Source organism: Artibeus jamaicensis, unplaced genomic scaffold, assembly GCF_021234435.1.
Source record: "Artibeus jamaicensis isolate MK-2021 breed Jamaican fruit bat unplaced genomic scaffold, CSHL_Jam_final contig_781, whole genome shotgun sequence".
NCBI lineage: Eukaryota > Metazoa > Chordata > Mammalia > Chiroptera > Phyllostomidae > Artibeus > Artibeus jamaicensis.
Genome location: NW_026521968.1, coordinates 170,036 through 191,742, shown reverse-complemented (window position 1 = coordinate 191,742; position 21,707 = coordinate 170,036). Strand labels below are relative to the sequence as shown.

The window sequence follows — 21,707 nt, the reverse complement described above, 5'->3', positions numbered from 1 at the left end:
TTGAACAGAAGCATTCTGATGGCCCTACCTTTAACTAGCTAAGTAATTCTATTTTCCTTTCTAAATGAGTTACCATTACCAAGTGCTTGCCATGTGTTTGAGACTAAACTGAATATTTATGTGGCTTATGTATCTCATTTAATCCTTAAGGACCTCTCCATCCCCTGTCCCCCACACTGAAGAGTAGGTAATGTTATGACACTCAGCTTACTGCCTCATCTGTAAAAGTAGAACGAGTAGCTTGTTCAAAGTCAAAGCCAGGATGCAGAACTGGATCCACAAACCAGAGTTGGCGTGACTCAAACGCAAGTTCTTTACAACCACATCTTCCTCCATGCAACACCTCCTGCTTTCTAAGAAGGTTGTGAGGATGAAATGGGCCACATGAAAAACTTTTTGGAGAAAGCACAATGTTTGAATGCTTATGACAATGTTAACACCACAAAATAGGTATAAAATACTTTATGTTCTATTGGGACAACCATTCACTTCACAAAAGTATTCAGTTAGGATTGCTTTTTCTCAGTGGCGATGTCCCCTCTTTCATTGATTTTAGTCATTTTAGTCTTTTTTTCTTAGTCAGTTCCTTTTCTTTCCTTTGGGTTTACTTTCTCTTCTTTTTCTAGTTTCCTGAGGTGAAAGATTACACTATTGATCTGAAATCTCTTCTGATATTTTTTTAAGACTACTTTTTAGACTACTTTAAGATTCACAACAAAATTGAGAGGGTGACACAAAGATTTCCCGTATACTCTCTACACATCCACAGCCTTCCCTGTTAACAACATTCCTGACACTAGTGGCAATCAATGAACCTACAGTGACACATCATAATCACACTAAGTCCATGCTGTACTTTAGGCTTCACACTTGGTGTTGTACATTCTGCAAATTTGGACAACTATATAATGAGATAATCCCAGTATTATATCACACAGAATATTTTACTGCCCCCAAAATCCTCTATGCTTCATTCTTCTCCCCACCCCAATTCTTAGCAAACAGTGATAATTTTACTGTCTCCATAGTTTTGTCTTTTCCTGAATGTCATACAGTTGAAACTGTATAACTGGCAGCCTTTTTAGATTGGCTTCTTTCAATTACTAATATACATTTAAAGTTCCTCCAAATCTCTTCGTGGCTTGATGGCTCATTTCTTTTTAGTGCTGAATAACATCCCATTGTCTGAATGGAATAAAGTTTCTTCATTCACATACTGCAGGACATCTTGGTTGCTTCCAGTTTGGGGCAATTATGAGGAAAGCTGCTGTAAACATCCACGTACAGGTTTCTGTGTGGACATAAGTTTTATTTCATTGAAATAAATACCAAGGAGCCCTGACCAGTGTGGCTTCATATAGCAAAGCAAAAGATCGCTGGTTCATTTCCTCCTAGTCAGAGCACACACCCAGGTTTTGGGGCAGATCCCTGGCTGGGGTCATGAGAGAGGCAACCAATCAATGTTTCTTTCACACATCTTAAGAAAGAATGAAAAGACATTAGAGACAAGTATTTCCTTTAAAAACAGTAATGTACCCTAATCAGTCTTCCTGTAACCCATGTGTACTTGGACAAGTCATCACTAACCTGAACTACATTTCATCACCTGTACACAGGTGACAAAACAGGTCTGTCATGAGGATTACATGAGACTACACATGTCAAAGTGCTTTGTAAACAGTAGAGTTTTATACAAATATAAAGTTATGCACCTTCAAAGCTATCACTCCAATTAAACAGCTTTTATAAATTTTTAACAATATATAAATACACTAACAAAATAATCTGTTGATTAAGACTCCAGCGAAGTTTAAGTATACCTACAAAAGAATTTACAGATTCTATAACAGTTTCTAGACTGTTACACATATTGTTTTTTAAGAACTATTAATATAATGCATGATTTATAATATCCCCACTATAGCAAGGAAAAAAGATTCATAAAATAAAATGTTTTTTAGGCATTTATTATGCCGGGTATTTAACTGATTATTTTTACTATGACATAAGAATAATACTCTTTTGGTGGTAAAAGACAGATTTCATTAAGCCAAATACCACTGAAGCTCTTCCGGGAAGTTCCAAGTAAAGTCTGGCTACCCTTCCCCCAAAATGAACAGAACAGCCGCAATCTCTAGGTATCTCTTACATACAAACTGTGAAGATTCATTTATATGAATTGGGCCCATAATACATGACTTGTTACAAATAAAAATAAATAAAATTTTACAAACTAGTTCACACCACTAACCCAGATTTGGTTTTAATCTGCCAATGAATGTCTAGGATAAGAAATTTCATCATGAGTATATATTAAGTTGTAAAATTAATTATTATTTCTAACTTACACATAAATCAAAGTGCTTGCTCTTACCATGAAAACAAAACTTTCTTCTGAAGATAATCTACAGAAATAATATATAAACACATAAGAGTTTTGAAATGAGATTAAGAACATCCTTCTACATTCTACAGATCAAAATGCAAAGGTCTTTATTACATATGTACATGAAGATAAACACTTTCACCAAGTGCAATACATGGACATTACACGACTGCGCGCACAAACACACACCATGAACCCAACTCTGACAATACTTCTAGCAGCATATTTCAAGCCCCAAATGCTAGAAATAAAAACCTAATATGAAAACCACTTTTTGTTTTTTTAAGTAAATTTAAAAATGAACAAACAAACCCAACACTCCTCTCTGCAACATGTACTGAGTTCTAAAATGTTCAGAGTCAAGAATCTCTTCAGTTTTCCCAATGTAACAGAATACATAGGCTTTCTCTCTCCTCAGGTCTGATCATCTCCAGTATTCTGCAAAAGAGTAAGAACTCCTTAACAAAAAAAACAAAAAAACTGTTTTACATAACATACCAGACTTCAAAGCACTAGGAAAATATTCTGTATTTGTAAGCAGATCCAGCTATTATATTAACTTACATTCAATGGTCCAATTAGGTTAAAAATTACAAATATGTTAGAGAAGCAAATCAATGGATCCACCAAAATGTCCAGCAAGCCATTCTCATTTTAGCAAAGCATCTCCAGGTGCCTTGTAAACCTACTAATCCTAGACATGTTATATCAGGCTCAACATCCAGTTTCACCTGTATGCAAAGGACACCCTACTTCAGAAACACTGGGAATTCCAAGGGAAAAAACTAAAGTACACATCTGACAACTAGCACAAGGTGGACCACAGCAAAGGTATATACTGGGGCCGTGCAAAAACCCTCAGGAGGAGAATCATGTCCCTACAAGAATATTCGTTTTCCCCACTTCTTTATATAAGAGAAACTGTACACTAGAATGAAAAGAACAATGGATTTTAAGAGAGGAAAGCTGAATTAAGCCCTAGTTTTGTACCACTTATTAGCTGTATATACTTGAGTAGGAACTTCATCTCTCAGGGCTTTAGTTCTCTAAACACAGTCCTTGGACCAGCTGCATCAGCACCCACTGGGGACATGCAAATTATGAGACCCACTCCCAGATTCACTGAATAAGGAAGCTGGGAGGTGTGATCCGACAATCTGTGTTTTAGCCTCTCAGGTGCACGCTCAGGTTTGAGCACCACTGTCCAGCACAACACTGCTTGCCCAACCTACCATAGGCAAACCAAGATATCATCATTTTTCCCAAGAGATTTAACAAATACTGCTTATCCCACTGAGAACCCTGATTTAAATACTTGTATTAGGGAACCGTGATAAGACCTGTATGTTCTAAAAAAAAAATCTGAGTACTTTAAAAATATCTTTAATCTTATGTTGTTTCTACTTGTTCTTACTATACAAACCCTAAAACCATACAACAGCATTCTTTAAAACTTTCAGAGACACTACAATTAATGAAAAGCAACTGAACTGATGATATTTTAAAATAAAGTAAGTTATTATCAATGACAGTTTATCTCTCTGGTTTTAAAATATTTTCAAGACACTGACAATACATTTCTGGAATGTTCTAAAGCCTCCCAAAAGTATCATGATCTCATACTTAAATAGGTGCATTAAAAAACTTCAAGCATTTCATAAAAATGAAACTCTACACAAGTCAGAAATCACTGCATTAGTCACAACCACATTGAACTCACCCTCCCATCCAAAAAACACTTACTTGTCTTAAGAACTGCTTTCCCAGATAGGATGTGGCCATGCTGGTCAGATTCTTTCTGCTGCCCACTTTGCACCTGATGTAGCCATATAGGTTGGCACCTTGTAAAACCACACCCATTGTAACCACTGCCTGGGGAAGAGAAAAATAATCAATCAATAGTTACTGGCCTAAATTTGATTAACCTTTCTCTATGCCATGAATGAGACAAGGCAGAGTGTTATGGGAAAAAGAAAAGGAAGCTCTACAATGGGGGTATTGCTCCAATAAGACTGCTTCACATGCCAGAAGAGATTGACCCAACATATGCTCTGCACAAGGCACTACATCAGCCACCTAGTAGATACTTATTAAATACATATGCTGTATGAAGGCACCAGGCCAACTCCAGGAAGGCAATGGGGGGGACCATTCTGTCTCCATTTTTCAAGGGCCCATGTATAAAGATATAAAAAAGTAAGTGAGACTGAGAAGAGGCTCAAATGTTAATTATTGCTTAAAGAACTAATTACGTAAGAATGGCCAAGAGATAGATCAAATTCAGTAGTAAGCTAAGCGCATGCAGAGGTGAATCTCTGCTCTGTGCTAGTGTGTGTGTCTCAGCTGGCTCCCAGAAGAGCAAATCAGTCAGTGCCTCGGGGCAGCCATCAGCAGGTGTGTCTGTCTTCTGAGAGAGGGGCAGATGGGGTGGAGGGGCTGGAGCACTAGGAGGAAATGCACTTTGGCAAGGGTTTGCATCAGGGATCTTACAGGTAACCCCACTAAGGTCATTCCAGACTGAGAATAAAAAACTCAAGCCTACTCTTAAGTATTAAGAAAATAAAGTTAATTAGGGCAATGTAAGGGGATCACATGGTTAAATATTCTCAAATGGGCAGGCAAAGTTTTCATGTAAAGCAGGGCTGTCAAATTCATTTTCCCTGGGGGCCACATCAGCTTGGCAGTTGCCTTCAAAGGGCCCAGTGTTATTTCATTTTCTTAACAGTTAAGGAGTAATTACATTTATACTGTCCTAAAATTACATTGGGCCGGTTGGGCTGATGTGGCCCCACTGAAAATGAGTTTGACACCACTGCTGTAAAGGGCCAGACCACTAACATTTTGGGCTTTGTGGGTCCTAAAGTCTCTGTTGCAACCACTTGGCTCTGCCATTCTAGCCCCAAAGCAGCCAGAGACAACATGCAAACAGGCAAAGGAAAGTTACAAAAACCTGCATTGGGCTGAATCTGGCCTACAGGCCATAATTTGCCAATATGTTTTTGAAATAAACCAAGTCATCAATTTATCTGCTAGTGAAAGGATTACCTATGGAATGCTTATACCTTTAAAAAGTGAGATAGCTGAAGAGAACTTCTTATTCCAATCCAGACTTACTGTCTTTAACAAACTGTACAGGTGATTTTAAACAGATGAGAGGACTTCAATATTTTAATTAAGGAATAGGTTCAAATCTTTAGTAGAGAAAGTATGTAGTTGTCCTTTCTGTTTTAAATGTATGTTTCACAGAAATAAACACATTAGAATTATATAAGGTTGCTAGTTACCTAAATAAACTTAAAACTATGTTTTTATGGAAATATATTTCCTTCCACTTCCCATGGTTCTCAAATTGGGACACTCATGGTAAGTGTCACCAACATGCCAGGACCCTTAAGTGCACAGACTGACCATGAGCACCACTGAGGCATCGATGTTATCCAATGGCAACGGACCTGAAAATGTATTTATAAGTTAAAACAAGCAAACTTCTGGTTTACAATGGCATAGTAAAGCCAGATACCAAGATCTCCCTGCCCCTAAGATATAAATAGCAAACAAACTTTTTTAAAGGCAAAAAAAGCTGGTACCAATAAATATAAAAAAGGGCTGGCTGTCAGAGAAAGAGCCAGCTTGGTGTCACTCTATATAGCTCCTAACTACTGTCCACAGAAGCTTGAAGAAAAATTTATACTAGCAATCACCACCCCTAACAACTTAAGAGGCAAAAGGCCAGAGGATACAGATAACCCTAAGAAGAAAATGCAGAAACAGATATGAAAGCAGCAGCCCCTTCCAACCCAACTGAGGCAGGAAGACCCCAGCAGCTTGACATTTGATGCCCCCTTGTTTGGGGGATAGGGGAGAGGAGGAGGAGGAGGAGAGGAAATACAGAAGGACCATCAGTCATCAAGTAGAAGACCTAAGAGAACAGAAAGTGGGAGAGACTGGTGAAGAACCTGGGTGAGGCCACCTTCCCACCCCAAGGTCTTAACATGAGCCCAGACTCTTCCTTTCATCACCTTCGCTGGCTCAGGTTTAGGGAAGTGAAACACTGCTAAAGAAAGACTGGGCTTTTTAGTCTGAGGTAGCCCCATCTGTTCATTTTTCCCTTTATTTTCATTGCCCTGGGAGATATATTGGCAAAAATAATGCTCCCACAAACATCTGCGATTTACTACCTATGTTTTCTTGTAGGATCTTTATAGCTTGGTGACTTACACTTAGGTCTCATATCCATTTTGTTTATTTTTGTGTGTGGTATAAGTTGGTGGTCTAGTTTCATTTTTCTGCATATATTTGTCCAATTTTTCCAATACCATTTATTGAAGAGATACCAATTCGAAAAAATATATACTTTGTTCATAGCAGCATTATTTACAATAACCAAAATCTGGAAAAAGCCCAAGTGCCCATCAGTAGATGAGTAGATAAAAAAGCTGTGGTGCATTTAAACAGTGGAATACTACACAGCCATAAAAAGAAATCTTTATTTTTTGCCACAGCATGGATGGACTGGGAGAGTGTTATGCTGTGGAGTGTGTTCACTGGGAAGTGTAATAAGCCAGTCAGAGAAAGACAAATACCATATGATTTCACTTATATGTGGAATCTAATGAACAAAATTAAATGACAAATGAAACAGAAACAGAGGTATGATTACATGGAACAGACTAACAGCTGTCAGAAGGGAGGGGAGAGAGGAAGACTGGATGAAAGAAGGTGAAGGGACTAGAGAAAAAAACATATATGAATGACCCATGGAGAAAGACGACAGTGTGGTGATGGCCAAAGGGAAAGGGGAGCTGGGGCTGGGAGAAAAAGGGCAAAGGGGAGGAAAACGGGAACATCAGCAAGAGAGTCAACAGTAAAAATAAAGGAGGAAAAAATGAAAGAAAGACTGGGCTGCCTGTCCCAGATGGATGCTAAGGCTCCAGGGCCTCATACAGGGTCTAAAGCAGAAGAGACCCAGAACAGAACACACACCCAACCAGGAACAAGAACTCCACTTCATAAATAGAGGCAAAACCCAAGCAAGTCAGCCAAGGCAGCCAGAGGTCTGGCTCTGTTCTCTTCCTCATGCCTGTGCCTCAGGCCCCTGAAGTCCAGCTCACAACGGAGCCCAGATATCTCCGATACAGGGGATGGCAGTCAGGGGAAATTACCCACACTAAACCAGCATAAAGAGAAGGTTCAGGGAGAGCTGCCTGCAAGCAGGAGCAAAACAGAGAGGGACAAAGGGAAAGGTATCTCTGTAATACTATAGCAACTAAGTGAAAATAAAGAACACAGTGTGCAAGAGATAGGTTAAGAATCTATTCTGAAAGAAACACAGTCCATCGAAATAAAAAGCACTCCTGAGAATACTTCGCCCTATGCACGACCTGAAGGTAAGAACTCAGAGAGAATGAAGGTAAGGTAACACAACAAGAGGAGAGGATAATAAAGTTTACAGAGCTAAGGACATACAGAAAGAAGCCTTTGCTGACCCAAAGTAGCCCATTACTCTCTCCCTTGCACGCTCCATTCTTACCTGCCAGAAAATATAAGGCATACCAGAGCAGTTACCTTGTTTATCCATCTGCTGACAATATCTCCAGTCCCACGAACACATCTGGCATATACAAGACTTGCAAAAATATTTGCTGAGTGAATGAAGACAAGAAAACTGAGAGCTCAAAGCAATTAAAGATGGCAGATGAGAACAGACAAAAATGACTGAACAGAGATAACCAGCGCCTCGGAATCGGAGAAACCAAAAAACAGAACATTAATAAATGTAAAGACTTAACAGAAGACAATCTTCCTGATTCGAAGTAAAATCTGCACCTGCACATTAGAGGACCACACAGTTTCCAGAAAAATCAATCTAGAAAGATAAACACAAAGGCATTCTGGTTATGATATTTTAAAACTTTAAGAATAATAAAAACGATTCTTTGTCCAGGGAGAAAAATGATTTACTCACTTACATGGCAGTTAAGTAAGCCTGGCCTCAGATTTCCCTTAAAATTTGATATAAAAAAAATAATGAAATAATGTCTTCTAAATGACGAAAGAAGCTGTGACCCAAGAATATTCACCTAGCCACGTTGTCATTCAAACATAAAGTCAATAGGCTCATATTCTTAAACATGACAAAGCCAAAGGAAAATAACACTTATAAGTTTTTTGAAAAACATCACCCAGCAATGAAATGTAGCTAACCATCCAGGAGGTAAAAGGAAAAAAGCTCCAATAAAAAGATTTAATCAAGGTATTTTAAAATAGTACAATCAAAGACTGAACAAACAGTCCAAAATATAGTTCAAAAGGCAATTGTTACAAATCTTGACAGCAAGAATAATACCAGAACAAACAAACTCAAACAATAGAAAGGGATAAAATAAAGAGAGAGCCTAAGACTATTTCACTTCCTTTCTAAACAGTCTGTTAAGTCAATAAGCAGGTTTAAGTGTATTGTTTAAAAAAACTAAAATAAGAAAACACAACACGGTCAAGCTTTAGGAAAGTCAAAAGTTTTACGCAGATTTTTGACTGCATGAGGGGTCAGCACCCCTAACTCCCATGTTGTTCAAGGGCTAACTGTACAATCAACAAAAATACAGAGGTGGAAGCAGGGAGAAAAGGTGGGAGAAACCATGAGTGTTAACCTGACCATCTCCATACCACAGCCTGAAGTCAGATATGAAGCACACTTTCTAATTTGTGAAAGACTGTGTAATACAAACATGTAATTAAGATCAATATTAGAAAAACTGAAAGTAGACAATAAACCTTCCAAATTGCAAAAAAGATTTATGTATATGTACATACAACAAAAAGAGAACCTATATAGCAAAACAGAGACAAGAAAATAAGAAAAAAAAACACCAGTAAGACCAAAATATATCTGCTATCAACAGTTAAGTGAGACAAACTTAACTATTAAAAGAACAAGACTCATAGTCTGGAGCAAGTAACAAATTACATTTTCCAAAGATGGTAGCAACAGTATCTCCTGGTCCACATACTCTTCTGGAAGCTCTTTAACACCGCCACCTCCCACCAGTCAAGGTGCAGAGGCTAATTCCCATCCCCTTGAATATGAATAGGTGGCAAAGTGCTGCTGTGCCTACTTCTGAGGCCAGGTTGTTGTTATGGGTTGAATTGTGGCTCCTGAAAGTTCATATGTTAAGTACTAACTCCAGTATTTTCAAATGTGATTATATTTAAAGATGGGTCTTTAAAGAGGTAATTAAAATAAGATGAGGCCACCAGAGTGGGCCCTAATCCATATGCCTGATGTCCTTATAAATAGAAGAAAAGAGGACACAGACACATGTACAGAGGGAAGACCACGTGAGGATCCAGGGAGAAGATGACCATCCAGGCTCAAGAATCAGAGAAACTGTGAGAGACCATAAAATGACTGTTGATGTTTTAAGCCACTAAGTTTTCACAAGATTTACTATATAATAGCCAGAACAGGTTACCAAGCAATATTTTCAAAAAGACCACTCTGTTAGTTCCAAATTAAGCTAAACATGTTTGTTTGGAGTTTAATGAACATCTCATCCAACAAGATTATGTGATAAATACAGTCATCTCTCTACAAGGTGGGTTCAATTAAAATTATGCTAGCACCTGGAAAACTGGTGAAGCAAGGTCTTTAACACAGCTCTGCTCAACAATACTTAAAAGCAGACTGGGAAATCAAACTTGGGAAATACATGATCAAGTTGCCTATTCAACACAGGTCCCTAAAGTTGGCCTAGACAGCTGCTTACTATGATTAACCCTCGGGCATCTTAATGGATCATTCCCTAGTTCTGCCCTGATACTCACCAACCACTTCACTTTGAAGGAGAAGAGAGCACTGAAGGCAAATATCACCCAAAGCATGGGGCAGGCAACAAGCCCTAACCAGAAGATTCTTGATTCAGCCTCTGAAACAGTTTTATTCTCTTGAGAGGATGCCTATAAAAGAACGTAAATTTAATAACCAGTGTTTTGTGATATCAGTATGAAGTTTTACACTTTGATGAAAAACATCTTACCCTCAAACTCAAATAAATTAACACAGACACCCCAAGTCCTAAGTCCAAAACTCCCCTCTCCCCTCGAAAAAAGTTAGTAGATCCACCACTACAATAATTTTAGGAACTCATTGTAATATACTTTGTTTTAGATCAAGAATTTGTAGTTTCAGGGCAGAGCAGACAGTTTAAAGTGGTCTGATATGCTTCTATTCTACCCTTCTTGTGTTTATATTGTTCATTCATAGGGAAGCTTTAAATGATACTTTCTGGGGGGGAAAGTCAAGAAAATCAAGGCTACAGTCCTCCAAAAAAGTCAAGTCAGGGTCCAGAAAAAAAAGTGGAATTAAGCCATTCTGGACAATGACCACAGTATCTTAGCAAAACCCAACATTTAAAAGAGTGGTGAGTTGTATATTAGGCAGATTTTACAGTACAAAGGACCATGGGTTCACTGAGCATACTGCTGCTTTGTGAGAAATGCCTGTCAAGGTGCTTCCAATTAGGAGGCAAGTAATTTCCCTGTTATTACCTCCAAGAACTTTGTCCTCTGCCACCCACACTGATTTCCACAGGGAAACAAAGTTCAGTATCGATAAGCGGGCCAATCCAAAACAGACCAGAGCCTCCCTAGAGTCCCTGAAGGTCCAACTTAAAGAACAGACTGCTCCAATCACTTCAGATTTTCTATCCAGCTGCAGTCCTTCCATTTCTGTTTCCTGCCGACAATGGAAAAGGACCATGGAGCAAGGACAGAGCAAGCTATGAGAAGCAGTTATTCCAAGTCACGTAACATAAAGCTGAGGGCATCAGAAAGCAACCCTGAACAGGAAGCTCAGCATACAGTATAAGTCCACCCTTGGAGGATTCTTCCTAGACACACACTATTTCTGGTCTGACCTGGTCAGAAAAATATAATTAGATTTAGAGGGCCATCTGGTTTAGTGTGGACATGTCAAATGTTTGGGATAGTGCTTTTAATCTTAAATACTTAACCCATAAATATTCAAATGTAATCTACAACTAATTTACTGAATGGCACTCAAAGCAGGAGGCGGGAGGTGCCTACCTTCCTGGACTCAAACACCCAGTGACTTTTTCCATCTTCATCAATATGATTCCACCAACGCAGGCCAACCATTAGTCGACCTGTGACATTCTGGTAAAGATTAATATACACATACTTTAAAAACATTATTTAAAGATGTACCATAAGGTCATACCTCAGTGTCACCTTTCGTAAACAAAATAGTGCCTGCTTTACCTCTATAATATTCAGTTTTATACCATGATACACCAGGCCTGGACAAAAGATGAAACAAAATGGCAATGGCAGGACCAGCAGGATGGGGGTGACAGCATAAATACCTTCATCAACATTACCCTCCACTTCCCCTTCTGAGCTCCTACCCTTTCTCCCATTCCCTAATGTGTTCTTAAACCCCTTGCTCATTAGCCACTCTGACCTATTTTTCCTATATATCCTGACTGTAGCTACAGGTATTTTGTAACTGTATATCTCTAAAAATGGTGGTTATGGGCTGAATGTTTATATCCCCCCAATTCTGTACACTGAAACTCTACCCCCCAATATGTGGTATTAGGGGGTGATTAGAATTAGATGGGTTCATGAGGATGGAGCCCTCATGAATAGGATTAGTGCCCTTATAGGAATCAAGAGAGAGCTTTGGACTGAGGAAGACAGTGGTTACAGGTACTGGCCTTCACTCAGCACCTCAAAGGTAACAAGTTCTTTTCCTTATTAACATAACAAATTACTCTGATAGCTTCCCTAATGCTTATTTACTCAACAAATATTTATTAAGCATGTAATAACATGGTAACATCTCCTATCCTTGTGGAGATTTAAGTATTGTGGGTAAGAAAGACAGTCAACCAATGTGTGTATGTTCCATTACTGAACATGCTAAGTACTACGAGGGAGAAGAGTGGGCTTTGCAAGTCTAACAGGGATGAATGACCTAGACACTGTCCCTGAGGAATCAACACTGGGAATGAGATTTAAAGGATAAGTAGGAATCAATAATGCAAGAAATTTTTATTTTTTTATTTTTATTTTTTACATTTTATTTATTTATCTTTAGAAGGGAAGGGAAAAAGAGAGGGAGAGAAATATCAATGTATGGTTGCCTCTCCTGCGTCCCCACTGGGAACTGGCCTGCAACCCAGGCATGTGCCTTCACTGGGAATCAAACCACGATCCTTTGCTTCACAGGCCTGCGCTCAATCCACTGAGTTACACCAGCCAGGACTAATGCAAGACATTTTTAATCAATGGTGTCCACTAAGAGAGTTCAGGGGTTCTGTGAACTTGGATGGAGAAAAATTATACCTTTATTTTTACTAACTGCTGGCTAAAATATAGTTTATCTTTCAATTATGAATGTAGACAATTAACCATGATAGAATTAACCTGAGGTATTACCACAATAAAAACCACAAATATCTTTCAGATATTATACTACACTTGTTGCAGATATCACGAAATATTATTTATGTTCATCACTGCTTTCAAAGTAATTAGGCCTGATACCAGGTCTTACTATTTAGTACATAAATAAAGTACATATCATTAAATTAGAAACTGTGCCTTTTTAATGTTTTCATTATATCTCAATGTGAGTTCCTTTGATTTCTGTAGTGATATTTAATCTTAATGTGTTTTCTGTATTTAAAAACACCATTCATAGCTTCATAAGACTATGAAAGGAATCCATGGCACAGAAACAGATCAGGCATCACTGGGTTGAGGTAATGTGTAAATGAGAACAATCCATCAGGTAGACAAGCAGGCATGGAAGCCCTAAGGAAGAAAGTAAAATCTATGGGTTCACGGGACTTGGTGATTACCTTGATATGGGGTATGAAGAAGGCAAATCATATATTTTTGGTTTACTCATGTTAAAAAAAAAAAGGTGATTCAAGGACCTGTGGAAGGGAACCCTAGTGGAAAAGCAGCATTTTGGGGGCTGGAAGACAAGAAGGATATTTCACACATGTTGAAGTGCCTCTAAGACAGCCAAATAAGTATGTCAAAAAGACCGATGGAGAGGTCTGGAGCAACAAAGACAAACCTGGGCTGGAGATACAGATCTGGGAGTCAACCTGGCCTACAGATAAGCATCTGAAATCAGAAGCATAGATGATAGTGTTTAGGAAAAGAATAGAGGAGAAAAGGAGGAACCTTAAAGACTGTAATTCATTTGGCAGAAGTGCTAACATTTACAGGTTAAGTAAAAGAGAAGAGCTGGTAAAGACCAAGACCAGCCAGAGGTCTATTTTATTGGCATTTTCAAATACCAGCTCTAGAATACAGAATAGTTCTTCTTCCACTTTCCCATTTTCCAATTCTTTACTTTCTACTTTTATAAATATTAATTTTCCTAATTTCTCTCAAGCTGATTGCTTTTGTTTTTAAAATTTCTGGACCTGCCCTGACTGCTTGACTTAGTTGGCTGGAGAGTCCTCCCATACACCAAAAGTTTCAGGTTCAATCTCTGGTCAGGGCACATGCCTAGGTTGTGGGTTCAATACTCCATCAGGGTTTGTATAGGAAGCAACCAATCAATGTCTCTCTCATTCCCCCTTCCTCTCTAAAATCAATAAATACATCCTCAAGTGAGAATTAAAAACAAAGTTTAATTTAAAAAATTCTGGACCTCTAATAATAAAAGCCTTTAATCTATTTTTTTCCTCTGAATTCGGCTTCTTACTCATTCCCCAAGTTTATGTGTAGATGATCATTGTCATTAGGTTAAAAAATCTATTATTTATAGTTTTAAAATGTCTTTAGGTATAATCTATTATTTATACTTTTTGTTTTAAGGCCAAGATATTTAGCAAGTTGGCTCTTTTTAAAATTCCAGTTTTCACTACCATTTTTAATGAATTTCTAGTTTTGTTGCACTGGGCTAGAAAATGTAGCTGCTTTGAGCAATATATTTCAATTTTCTTTATAGTGACAATTAATTTGTACAAATGTTGCATAGGGACTGAACTCTTGCCATTAAATTATCCTTGTATATAAAAAGTTTCAAATATTGCTATTAAATAGGCCTTGTTATTTCTTTCAGATCCTTTAGACCTTATTTGGTTTTTTGTTGCTTTGATCGATCAGAGACAGTGGCTTATTAGACCCCTACCACAATGTTCCCTCCATCTTCTTCTAGTGTCTCTAAGTTTTTAACTACACATAGTTTGACATAATGTGATTCTGGGAATGAGCCTCACTGTGATTCACAAAATAACCTTTTTTGTTCCATTGAATGCTGTCTTACTCCCATTTCTACTTTGTTTAATGGTAGTATTCTAATGCCAAGTTTCTTTTTGTTTGAATTGATCTGTTGTTATCTTTGCCTTTTATACTTTTTATAATGTTATGATTGTAGTTAGAACTTTTTGGTTGGACTTGATTTTTGACCCAATCTTAAAATTCTTATCTTTAAGAAGAGAGTTTAATCAAATTACATCTACTGTTGTAACTAATTTGCTACCACTTCCATCAATCACCTTGTACTACACCTTGTGATACTTAAGCTCCTTTGACATGTGCGTTCTTTCATTCTCTTGCTTTATAAAGCATCTTTTAGTCACTCTTATCTTCTCCGATAAAATACATAACTTATTTTAAGTTTTACTAATAGCTATCATTAAAATTTTAAAACCATTATTTAATATGTTTTACTCCATCAGAGTAAGGAATAAAACAATAGCAACATATGGGCATTAACATTTAAATTAAAAAAATTTTTTTAAAATAATTTTATCTTTATATTTATCTTTTATTTTTTAATGATTCTATTTCTTCTTTTGACAACTGTATTGAAATTTATAGTAATTGTGACACATCTATGTTCTAACTAGGTTTGGAACCCTGCCTACCACCTCCCCAAGTTCATTTAAGGATTTCCCCACCTTGATTTTTTAATTGTGTTCCACATAGCATGGGTTTGGATACCTGTAAGTAATTTTGCCACAGATAAAAGGGTGACATTTTTAAAGACCTCATTAAAAAAAAAAAAACAGCTTATCAGAAAATATACTTTTGGGCCACATCTTTTAAAACCCTAAACCCAGAAGTATTGAATTTTAAGAACTTGGAAATTACCAGGAAGAACTGAATAAAGACCATGTTCTATGTGGCTAAACAAAAATTAGATGAACAACAAAAAAGAACATTCCTCAAAGACAAAATTGTGACCAGGATACAGTAAACACTTTAGAGAGTAGAGCAACAGAAGAAATTCAAAGAAAAACAAGTCAAAGAAGACTGTACAAAAGAAAAGCCTAAAGAAAACAGACTTCTGTAATTTTCATTCTCAGCATTTTATGCCCTATGGAAACCAGCTGCCAGCAAGCCAATCAATTCTGATATCTGTAAGAATCAAAAGATTGGCTGGGTTGGTGGATGTGAACATACTTGTAACATCTTACTGGTCTTTGAATCAATATACTTGCCTCTGAAAATTCAAAAATTAGCTCTTGCTTTTTCTTTTCTTCCATTTTTCCCCTACCATTCTGCTATGAAAATTTCCAAACACACAGACAAGTCTAGTTTTACAATGAACACAGAGGATCCACAGTTAATCTTTTAAAAGTTACATCACATATCCACCCATCCATGTACCCATCCATCCCTCTACTCGTTGCCTTTGAGTTTGAAACTACTTCTCACACTCTCTATCCTCTACAACAGGGTTTCTCAACTTCAGCACTGCTGACATTGTGGGCTACAAAATTATTTGTTGTGGGGAGCGGTCCAATCTGTGCATCTTAAGATGTTTAGAAGCACTCCTGACCTCTAGCCACTAGATGTTTCAAATAGCACACTTCCCCCACCTCAGCTGTAATAACCAAAAATATCTTCAAACATTGACATGTGTCCAGGGTGCAAAACTGGCCCCGGTTAAGAAATACTGCCCTACAGCCTTCACAAATGATGGGTACTCCTGAAGTATTAGTGAACAAATCATCCAGGAGTCTTTTTAGAAATCATACATGGCACAGCTGGAGGTGACCCTGAAGCAAAACCAGAGAACTGCATTAGACACCATATATAGGGTCTGCAGCTGCGGTCATATTTATTTGTTTAACTTTAAAGCCGATGTAGGCTGACATAAGGTGCACACAAGTGAGTAGAATAACCTACATGTGATCTGATATACCTGGCACTTTAACAAGAAGATAATTTAATGCAAATCCAAAATGCTAAGTTTCAGGGTTTTGGGTTTTTTTTTACTCTTTATATGCCATTCAATCTCATCATATTAAATGGTTTCGAATAAAAATAATCAAACCTACCTTAACTGCCCAAAAGTCACATGACAACAACAAGATAATTGTCACCATACAGGCAATAAAGCTGCTGCTTAACAATTCACAGAGAAGATAGACTACAATTGCACTGACTCGAAAGAATAAATGGAAAAATGATGCCACTGGATGTCTGAAAACCAAAACATAAAAAAAGAAATGCAATTACACTTAGATACTGCAGATATAGATGAAAAATGCTTCAGCCATAGCATAACCATGCAGTTTGGTCAAAATAAAAGAGATGTCTTAAGGAAGAAGCAAACCACATACTTCTTTTTTTTAGTAAGTCCCATTATTTGACCAAGCCCTATTGTCACAGTCAATACACTATGTTAACATCTCATTGACTATAAACTTTCACAAAATACATAAGAAGAAACTTAACCAAACTTGGAGAAATACGGTAACCATACCCTCAGGATTGAATCTTATCTTCATATATCCAAAAATCATGACAAAAGAATTTCTAGGTCCTCAGAAACCACTTCAGGCCTTAAGACAAAGTAACCATCAGGAAGAGTTGTTTTTTAAACAGCTCTACTGAGGTATAATGCATATACCGTACAATTCACCTATTTAAGGTATATGATTCAATAGTGTTTTATGTATTCACAAATTGTACAACCATCACCACAATCTACTTCAGAACTCTTTCATGACCCCAAGGGAACCTGTACCCACTGGCAGTCCCTCCCCATTTATCCCTACCCCATCCCTTCTCCATCCCTAGGCAACCATAAATGTGCCTTTTGTCTCTATAGATTTGCCTATTCTGGACATTTCAGATAAATGAAATTGTACAGTTTGTGGTCTTTTGTGACTGGCATCTCTCGTTTTCAAGGTTTAGGTAGAACTTGATTTCAGTAAGTGAATTTCTTTAGAGAGAACTAAATTTGAAATAGAAATGTTTGCCTTGATATGTTCATGTCAGTTTATACAAAAGATGCAATTTTAAAATCTGCTCAATAAATGAAAATGTCATAATGCATCTACGGAAACCATCTAAAGAAATGGTGCATTCTTAGTGCACAGTAGCTAGAATGAACACACTAGTGTTTACTTAATTGGATTTACAGATTTGAAAACTCAGAGTTGAGTAAAATTCTAAATGCCAGTCATTCCCAAAGAAAATCTGAAATGCCATTTTTTGTCTTAGATCTAATGTCACACTAGTGATATACAACATTCACAAGTACATCACAATTCCTTGAATCCCAGCAGCTGGCACCAGTCTACAGGCATAACGGCACTGGACATAAACACCACTCTTAGAAATTATCTTCATACCTGATTTTGGATTTTCTGGGTCTAGCAGCTGCTTCCTCTTCTGCATCAAACAGTGCAACATCTTCAGTGTCATCATTACTATCCTAATAAGAAAATGAAATAGCCATGAAGCAAAATGAATTCAGTATGCACATGCTGACTGCATGCAAGGCAGCACACTAGTCAGAACGGAGAATAAGATTAAGACATGGTCAAAGCCACCTGGAATTCACAACCTAGGAAAAGGGCATGTGTAATTCCTTAACCCCCATCCAAATCATTTGGCAAAACCTCCACGTGGTAATCCAAGTATCTGCTCTCTCCATCCCTACCCAAGCTGTTGAGTCCTATGAGAAAACCACCAGTGTGTAGAGGATGCTCCTCCAAAGTTAGAGACCACTGAGGCTATAAGGGATAAACTCAGTATTTTTTGGCTATTTCAGAGAATCAGCTGACTGCTTTCTTCTTTCCCTGACCCATTCTCACAACTCTTTTCTCTTTTTCTCCAAAGGCAAAATCATCTATTTGTGCTCAGAATCACTTCTTTTTCTGCATCCTTGGGGGCTTGTTCCATAAATTTTATTTACACTTTCTTACATCTTCAAAGGTTTTCACTGGATCTAATTAGCATATAAACTTCTTCAGGAGTCCTTGTACCAGGGGTCCCCAACCACCAGGCTTCAGACAAGTAACAGTCTGTTAGGAACAGGGCCACAAGCAGAGCAAATCCTGCCTACCCCCTTCCCTGAAACCAGTCCCTGAAGGTTGGGGCCTGCTGCTTTATAGCATGAAAAAGATTTTAAGAAACCCTAACCTTGAATCTCTCCTTCTATCTTCTATTTTTTTAATAAAGATTTTATTTATTTGTTTTTAGATGGGGGCGGGGGGAGGAAGAGAGGGAGAGAAACATCAATGTGTGGTTGCCTCTAGAGTGCCCCCTACTGGGGACCTGGTCCACAACCCAGGCATGTGCCCTGGCTGGGAATGGAACCAACAACTCTTTGGTTCACAGGCTGGCACTCAATCCACTGAGCCACACCAGCCAGGACTATCTTCTATTTTCCTTCCTATAGTGTTCCTTCCTTTCACAACTTTAGGCTCGTAAGAATGGCTCACATTTCAACTCAATGCAACTGACTTTCAGCCTCAACCACGAGATATTTGCTGTTTATTATACCTTCACTGGTGCCAGCCAGTCACCAGCCTCCCTGCTTCCATTTCTAGTCACATGCTCAGCTCTACTCCAGCCTCTCATTATCCACTGAGTAAACCTCCCAACATGGAAATAACACCACATCACTCCCTGCCCCAATTCTTCTATGGTGTACCTACATGTACAGGATAAAACTTAACTCCTTCACACACAGCACAGATCTCCTGATGTGATCTCCCTGACACTCCCTCCCGATGGACAGTACAGCAACAGTTACTGCATGTTCTGAAAACTTGATGTGCACCCCTCCTCCTACCTTTCATCTTTTCTCTACCCAGAAATCTCTTCCCTTCCCCACCCCCTACACAGCTCATCAAACAGCCCTACACAAACACCAAATCATCTTTTAAATTTCAACTCAAATACTGAATTAGCAGAGAAAGTTTCCCTGAAATCCCCAGGCATACCATTTCTCATGTTCCCATAGCACTTGAACAAATTGCCATTTGGACATCCTTCCTGCAAGCCTACTCCTACCTCCATCCAGACACTATGGGAGGAGCCCTCGTGTCTAGCAGAGTGCCAGTGCAGAGTGCCAGTCCAGGCAGTGCAGTCTATTTGTTGAAGCATGAGGAACACAGAGGAGGTGTTCCCCTGTACTATGCTATGTAGCAGACTGGGAACAGTGCCAGGAGAAACATTAGTGCAAATGGGAGGACAGGAAAGAGGCTCTGGAGAAGCTTCCTGCAGGACAGTTTAACAGCTGGGCCTTGAAAGAACAAGTAAGTCTCCTGCTCATTCTAGTCTCTTTTTTTTATTTTATTTTATTTATTTATCTTCGGAAGGAGAGAGGGAGAGAAACATCAATGTATGGTTGCCTTTCGTATGTCCCCTGCTGGGAACTGGCCTGCAGGGAACTGGTCTGCAACCCAGGCATGTGCCCTGACTGGGAATCGAACCGCGATTGTCTGGTTCGCAGGCCCGTGCTCAATCCACTGAGCTACACCAGCCAGGGCTTCATTCTAGTCTCTTGACTAGGTACTTTCAAAGGTACAGAAATGAGAACATACACATATGTACAGGGAAAGACCGAGGAGCCCACAAAGTGAACAGTGGACAAAGTAAGGTAGGAACTAAAGCTAGAAAGGTAATAAAATGAATTTAGATCTATGAAATTAGTGGTTCTCAACCTTGGCTACAGGCTGTAATTACACAGGGTACATTAAAAATAAAAAATTTAAAAAACTGATACCTGAGTCTCACCCCGAAGTTCAGATGGATGGTCTGGGCATCAGAATTTTTCAGAGCTCTCTAGATGATGATAATGTGCAGCCAAGATTGAGATCTACTGTACACTGCTCTTGACTGAAAGAGTGCCATCTCCATCCTGCAGCCAAGGTGACCTTTTCAGAATAAGCATGCCATTCCCCTGTTTAAAACCTACAGTACTTTGGCTGAAAAACAGACTCCTGTCCATACATGTCCAGATCCGGCCCCTACCCACCTCTATGACCTTTCTCAGGCCACCCACTGCATTAGCTGTGGTAGGCCCAATCACACATCTTCTCACTCCACCAAAGAAGCCCGAGTTGCAATCCTTGGATCTTGTGAATATGTATATTGCTTGGCAGAACAAATTTCGCAGAAGTGATTAAATTAAGGATATTGAGATGGATCCAGGTGGCCCCAGTGATATAATTAGAATGGTCCCGATAACAGAAACACAGGAGGGTCGGAGTCAGGGAAGGTGGTGAGACCAAGAAAGCAGAGGCCACAAGAGGAAAATGGAAAAGTGGCTACTGTGTCTCTAACAGGGGACCTCAGTAACAGTAGTGCCTGGGCCACAGCAATCCCTCCACCAAGGGAAAAAACACCAGTGATAATCTAAGTGAAAGTGCACTTTACAATATTTGTTTAAATAGGAAGAGAGTATTTAATTATTCATACTAGTCTCTGGTTGTCAAGTTGTGGACTGTAATTAAATCTATTAACCGCCATCAATTCAAGATCAGTTTGGCAACGTAAACTTGAAAGCAAGGCCCGGGCGGAGTCTCCCATTACTACAGGATCGCAACGCACCCGGAAAGATCAGGCTGCCACCCCACAGTTGCCCGTCCCCGGACAGCAGTCTCTGCGGGCGGGCACCAGCGTTCCGCGCAGGTTGACCACGCGCTTTTCCACACCGGGATCTGTTATCCCTCAGCACAACCTGGATTACTGTCCACCAGAGGCTTCCGGGCGCCCAGCCCCGTCCCAGGAACAACGGCCCTGGGCTCTCCGCCTACCCCGTTCCTCTTCCGACTCCCGCTGCAAGCCAGGACGCCGACACAACGTCCCCAGGATGCTCCACGTCCCCAGGATGCTCCAATCGCGCCCCACCACTTTCCACAGCGAGCCCCCAGGTACCACGGCCCTCACGACGCGCCAAGGCCACTCACCTGCGGCAACATCGCGGCCCCGCTCCAGTCCCACTTCCGGGCGCCACGTCAGGCCCAGCGGAGCCAAAGTACGCCCCAGCCCCTCCCCACTTCCGCTTCTGGGAGCCTGGAGG

General features: G+C 39.2%; 1 protein-coding gene across 4 annotated transcripts; it reads right to left on the bottom strand.

Annotated features, from left to right (window-relative positions):
- Positions 1 to 1,951: 1,951 nt before the first annotated feature.
- Positions 1,952 to 21,684, bottom strand: TVP23C (trans-golgi network vesicle protein 23 homolog C). 4 transcript variants are annotated; one of them, XM_037165517.2, is made up of 7 exons: positions 21,595 to 21,684; positions 18,025 to 18,107; positions 16,723 to 16,867; positions 11,471 to 11,560; positions 10,211 to 10,342; positions 4,130 to 4,258; positions 1,952 to 2,824 (listed from the first exon to the last, which is right to left on the bottom strand). In XM_037165517.2, exons 1-7 carry the CDS (start codon positions 21,604 to 21,606, stop codon positions 2,801 to 2,803), a joined length of 615 nt encoding a protein of 204 aa, XP_037021412.1. In that variant the 5' UTR covers positions 21,607 to 21,684; the 3' UTR covers positions 1,952 to 2,800. The 4 variants fall into 4 exon arrangements, with proteins under 4 accessions (XP_037021412.1, XP_037021418.2, XP_053528644.1 ...); XM_037165523.2 differs by having other exon boundaries at positions 4,130 to 4,254; XM_053672669.1 differs by lacking the exon at positions 11,471 to 11,560.
- Between the last annotated feature and the right edge of the window lie 23 nt (positions 21,685 to 21,707).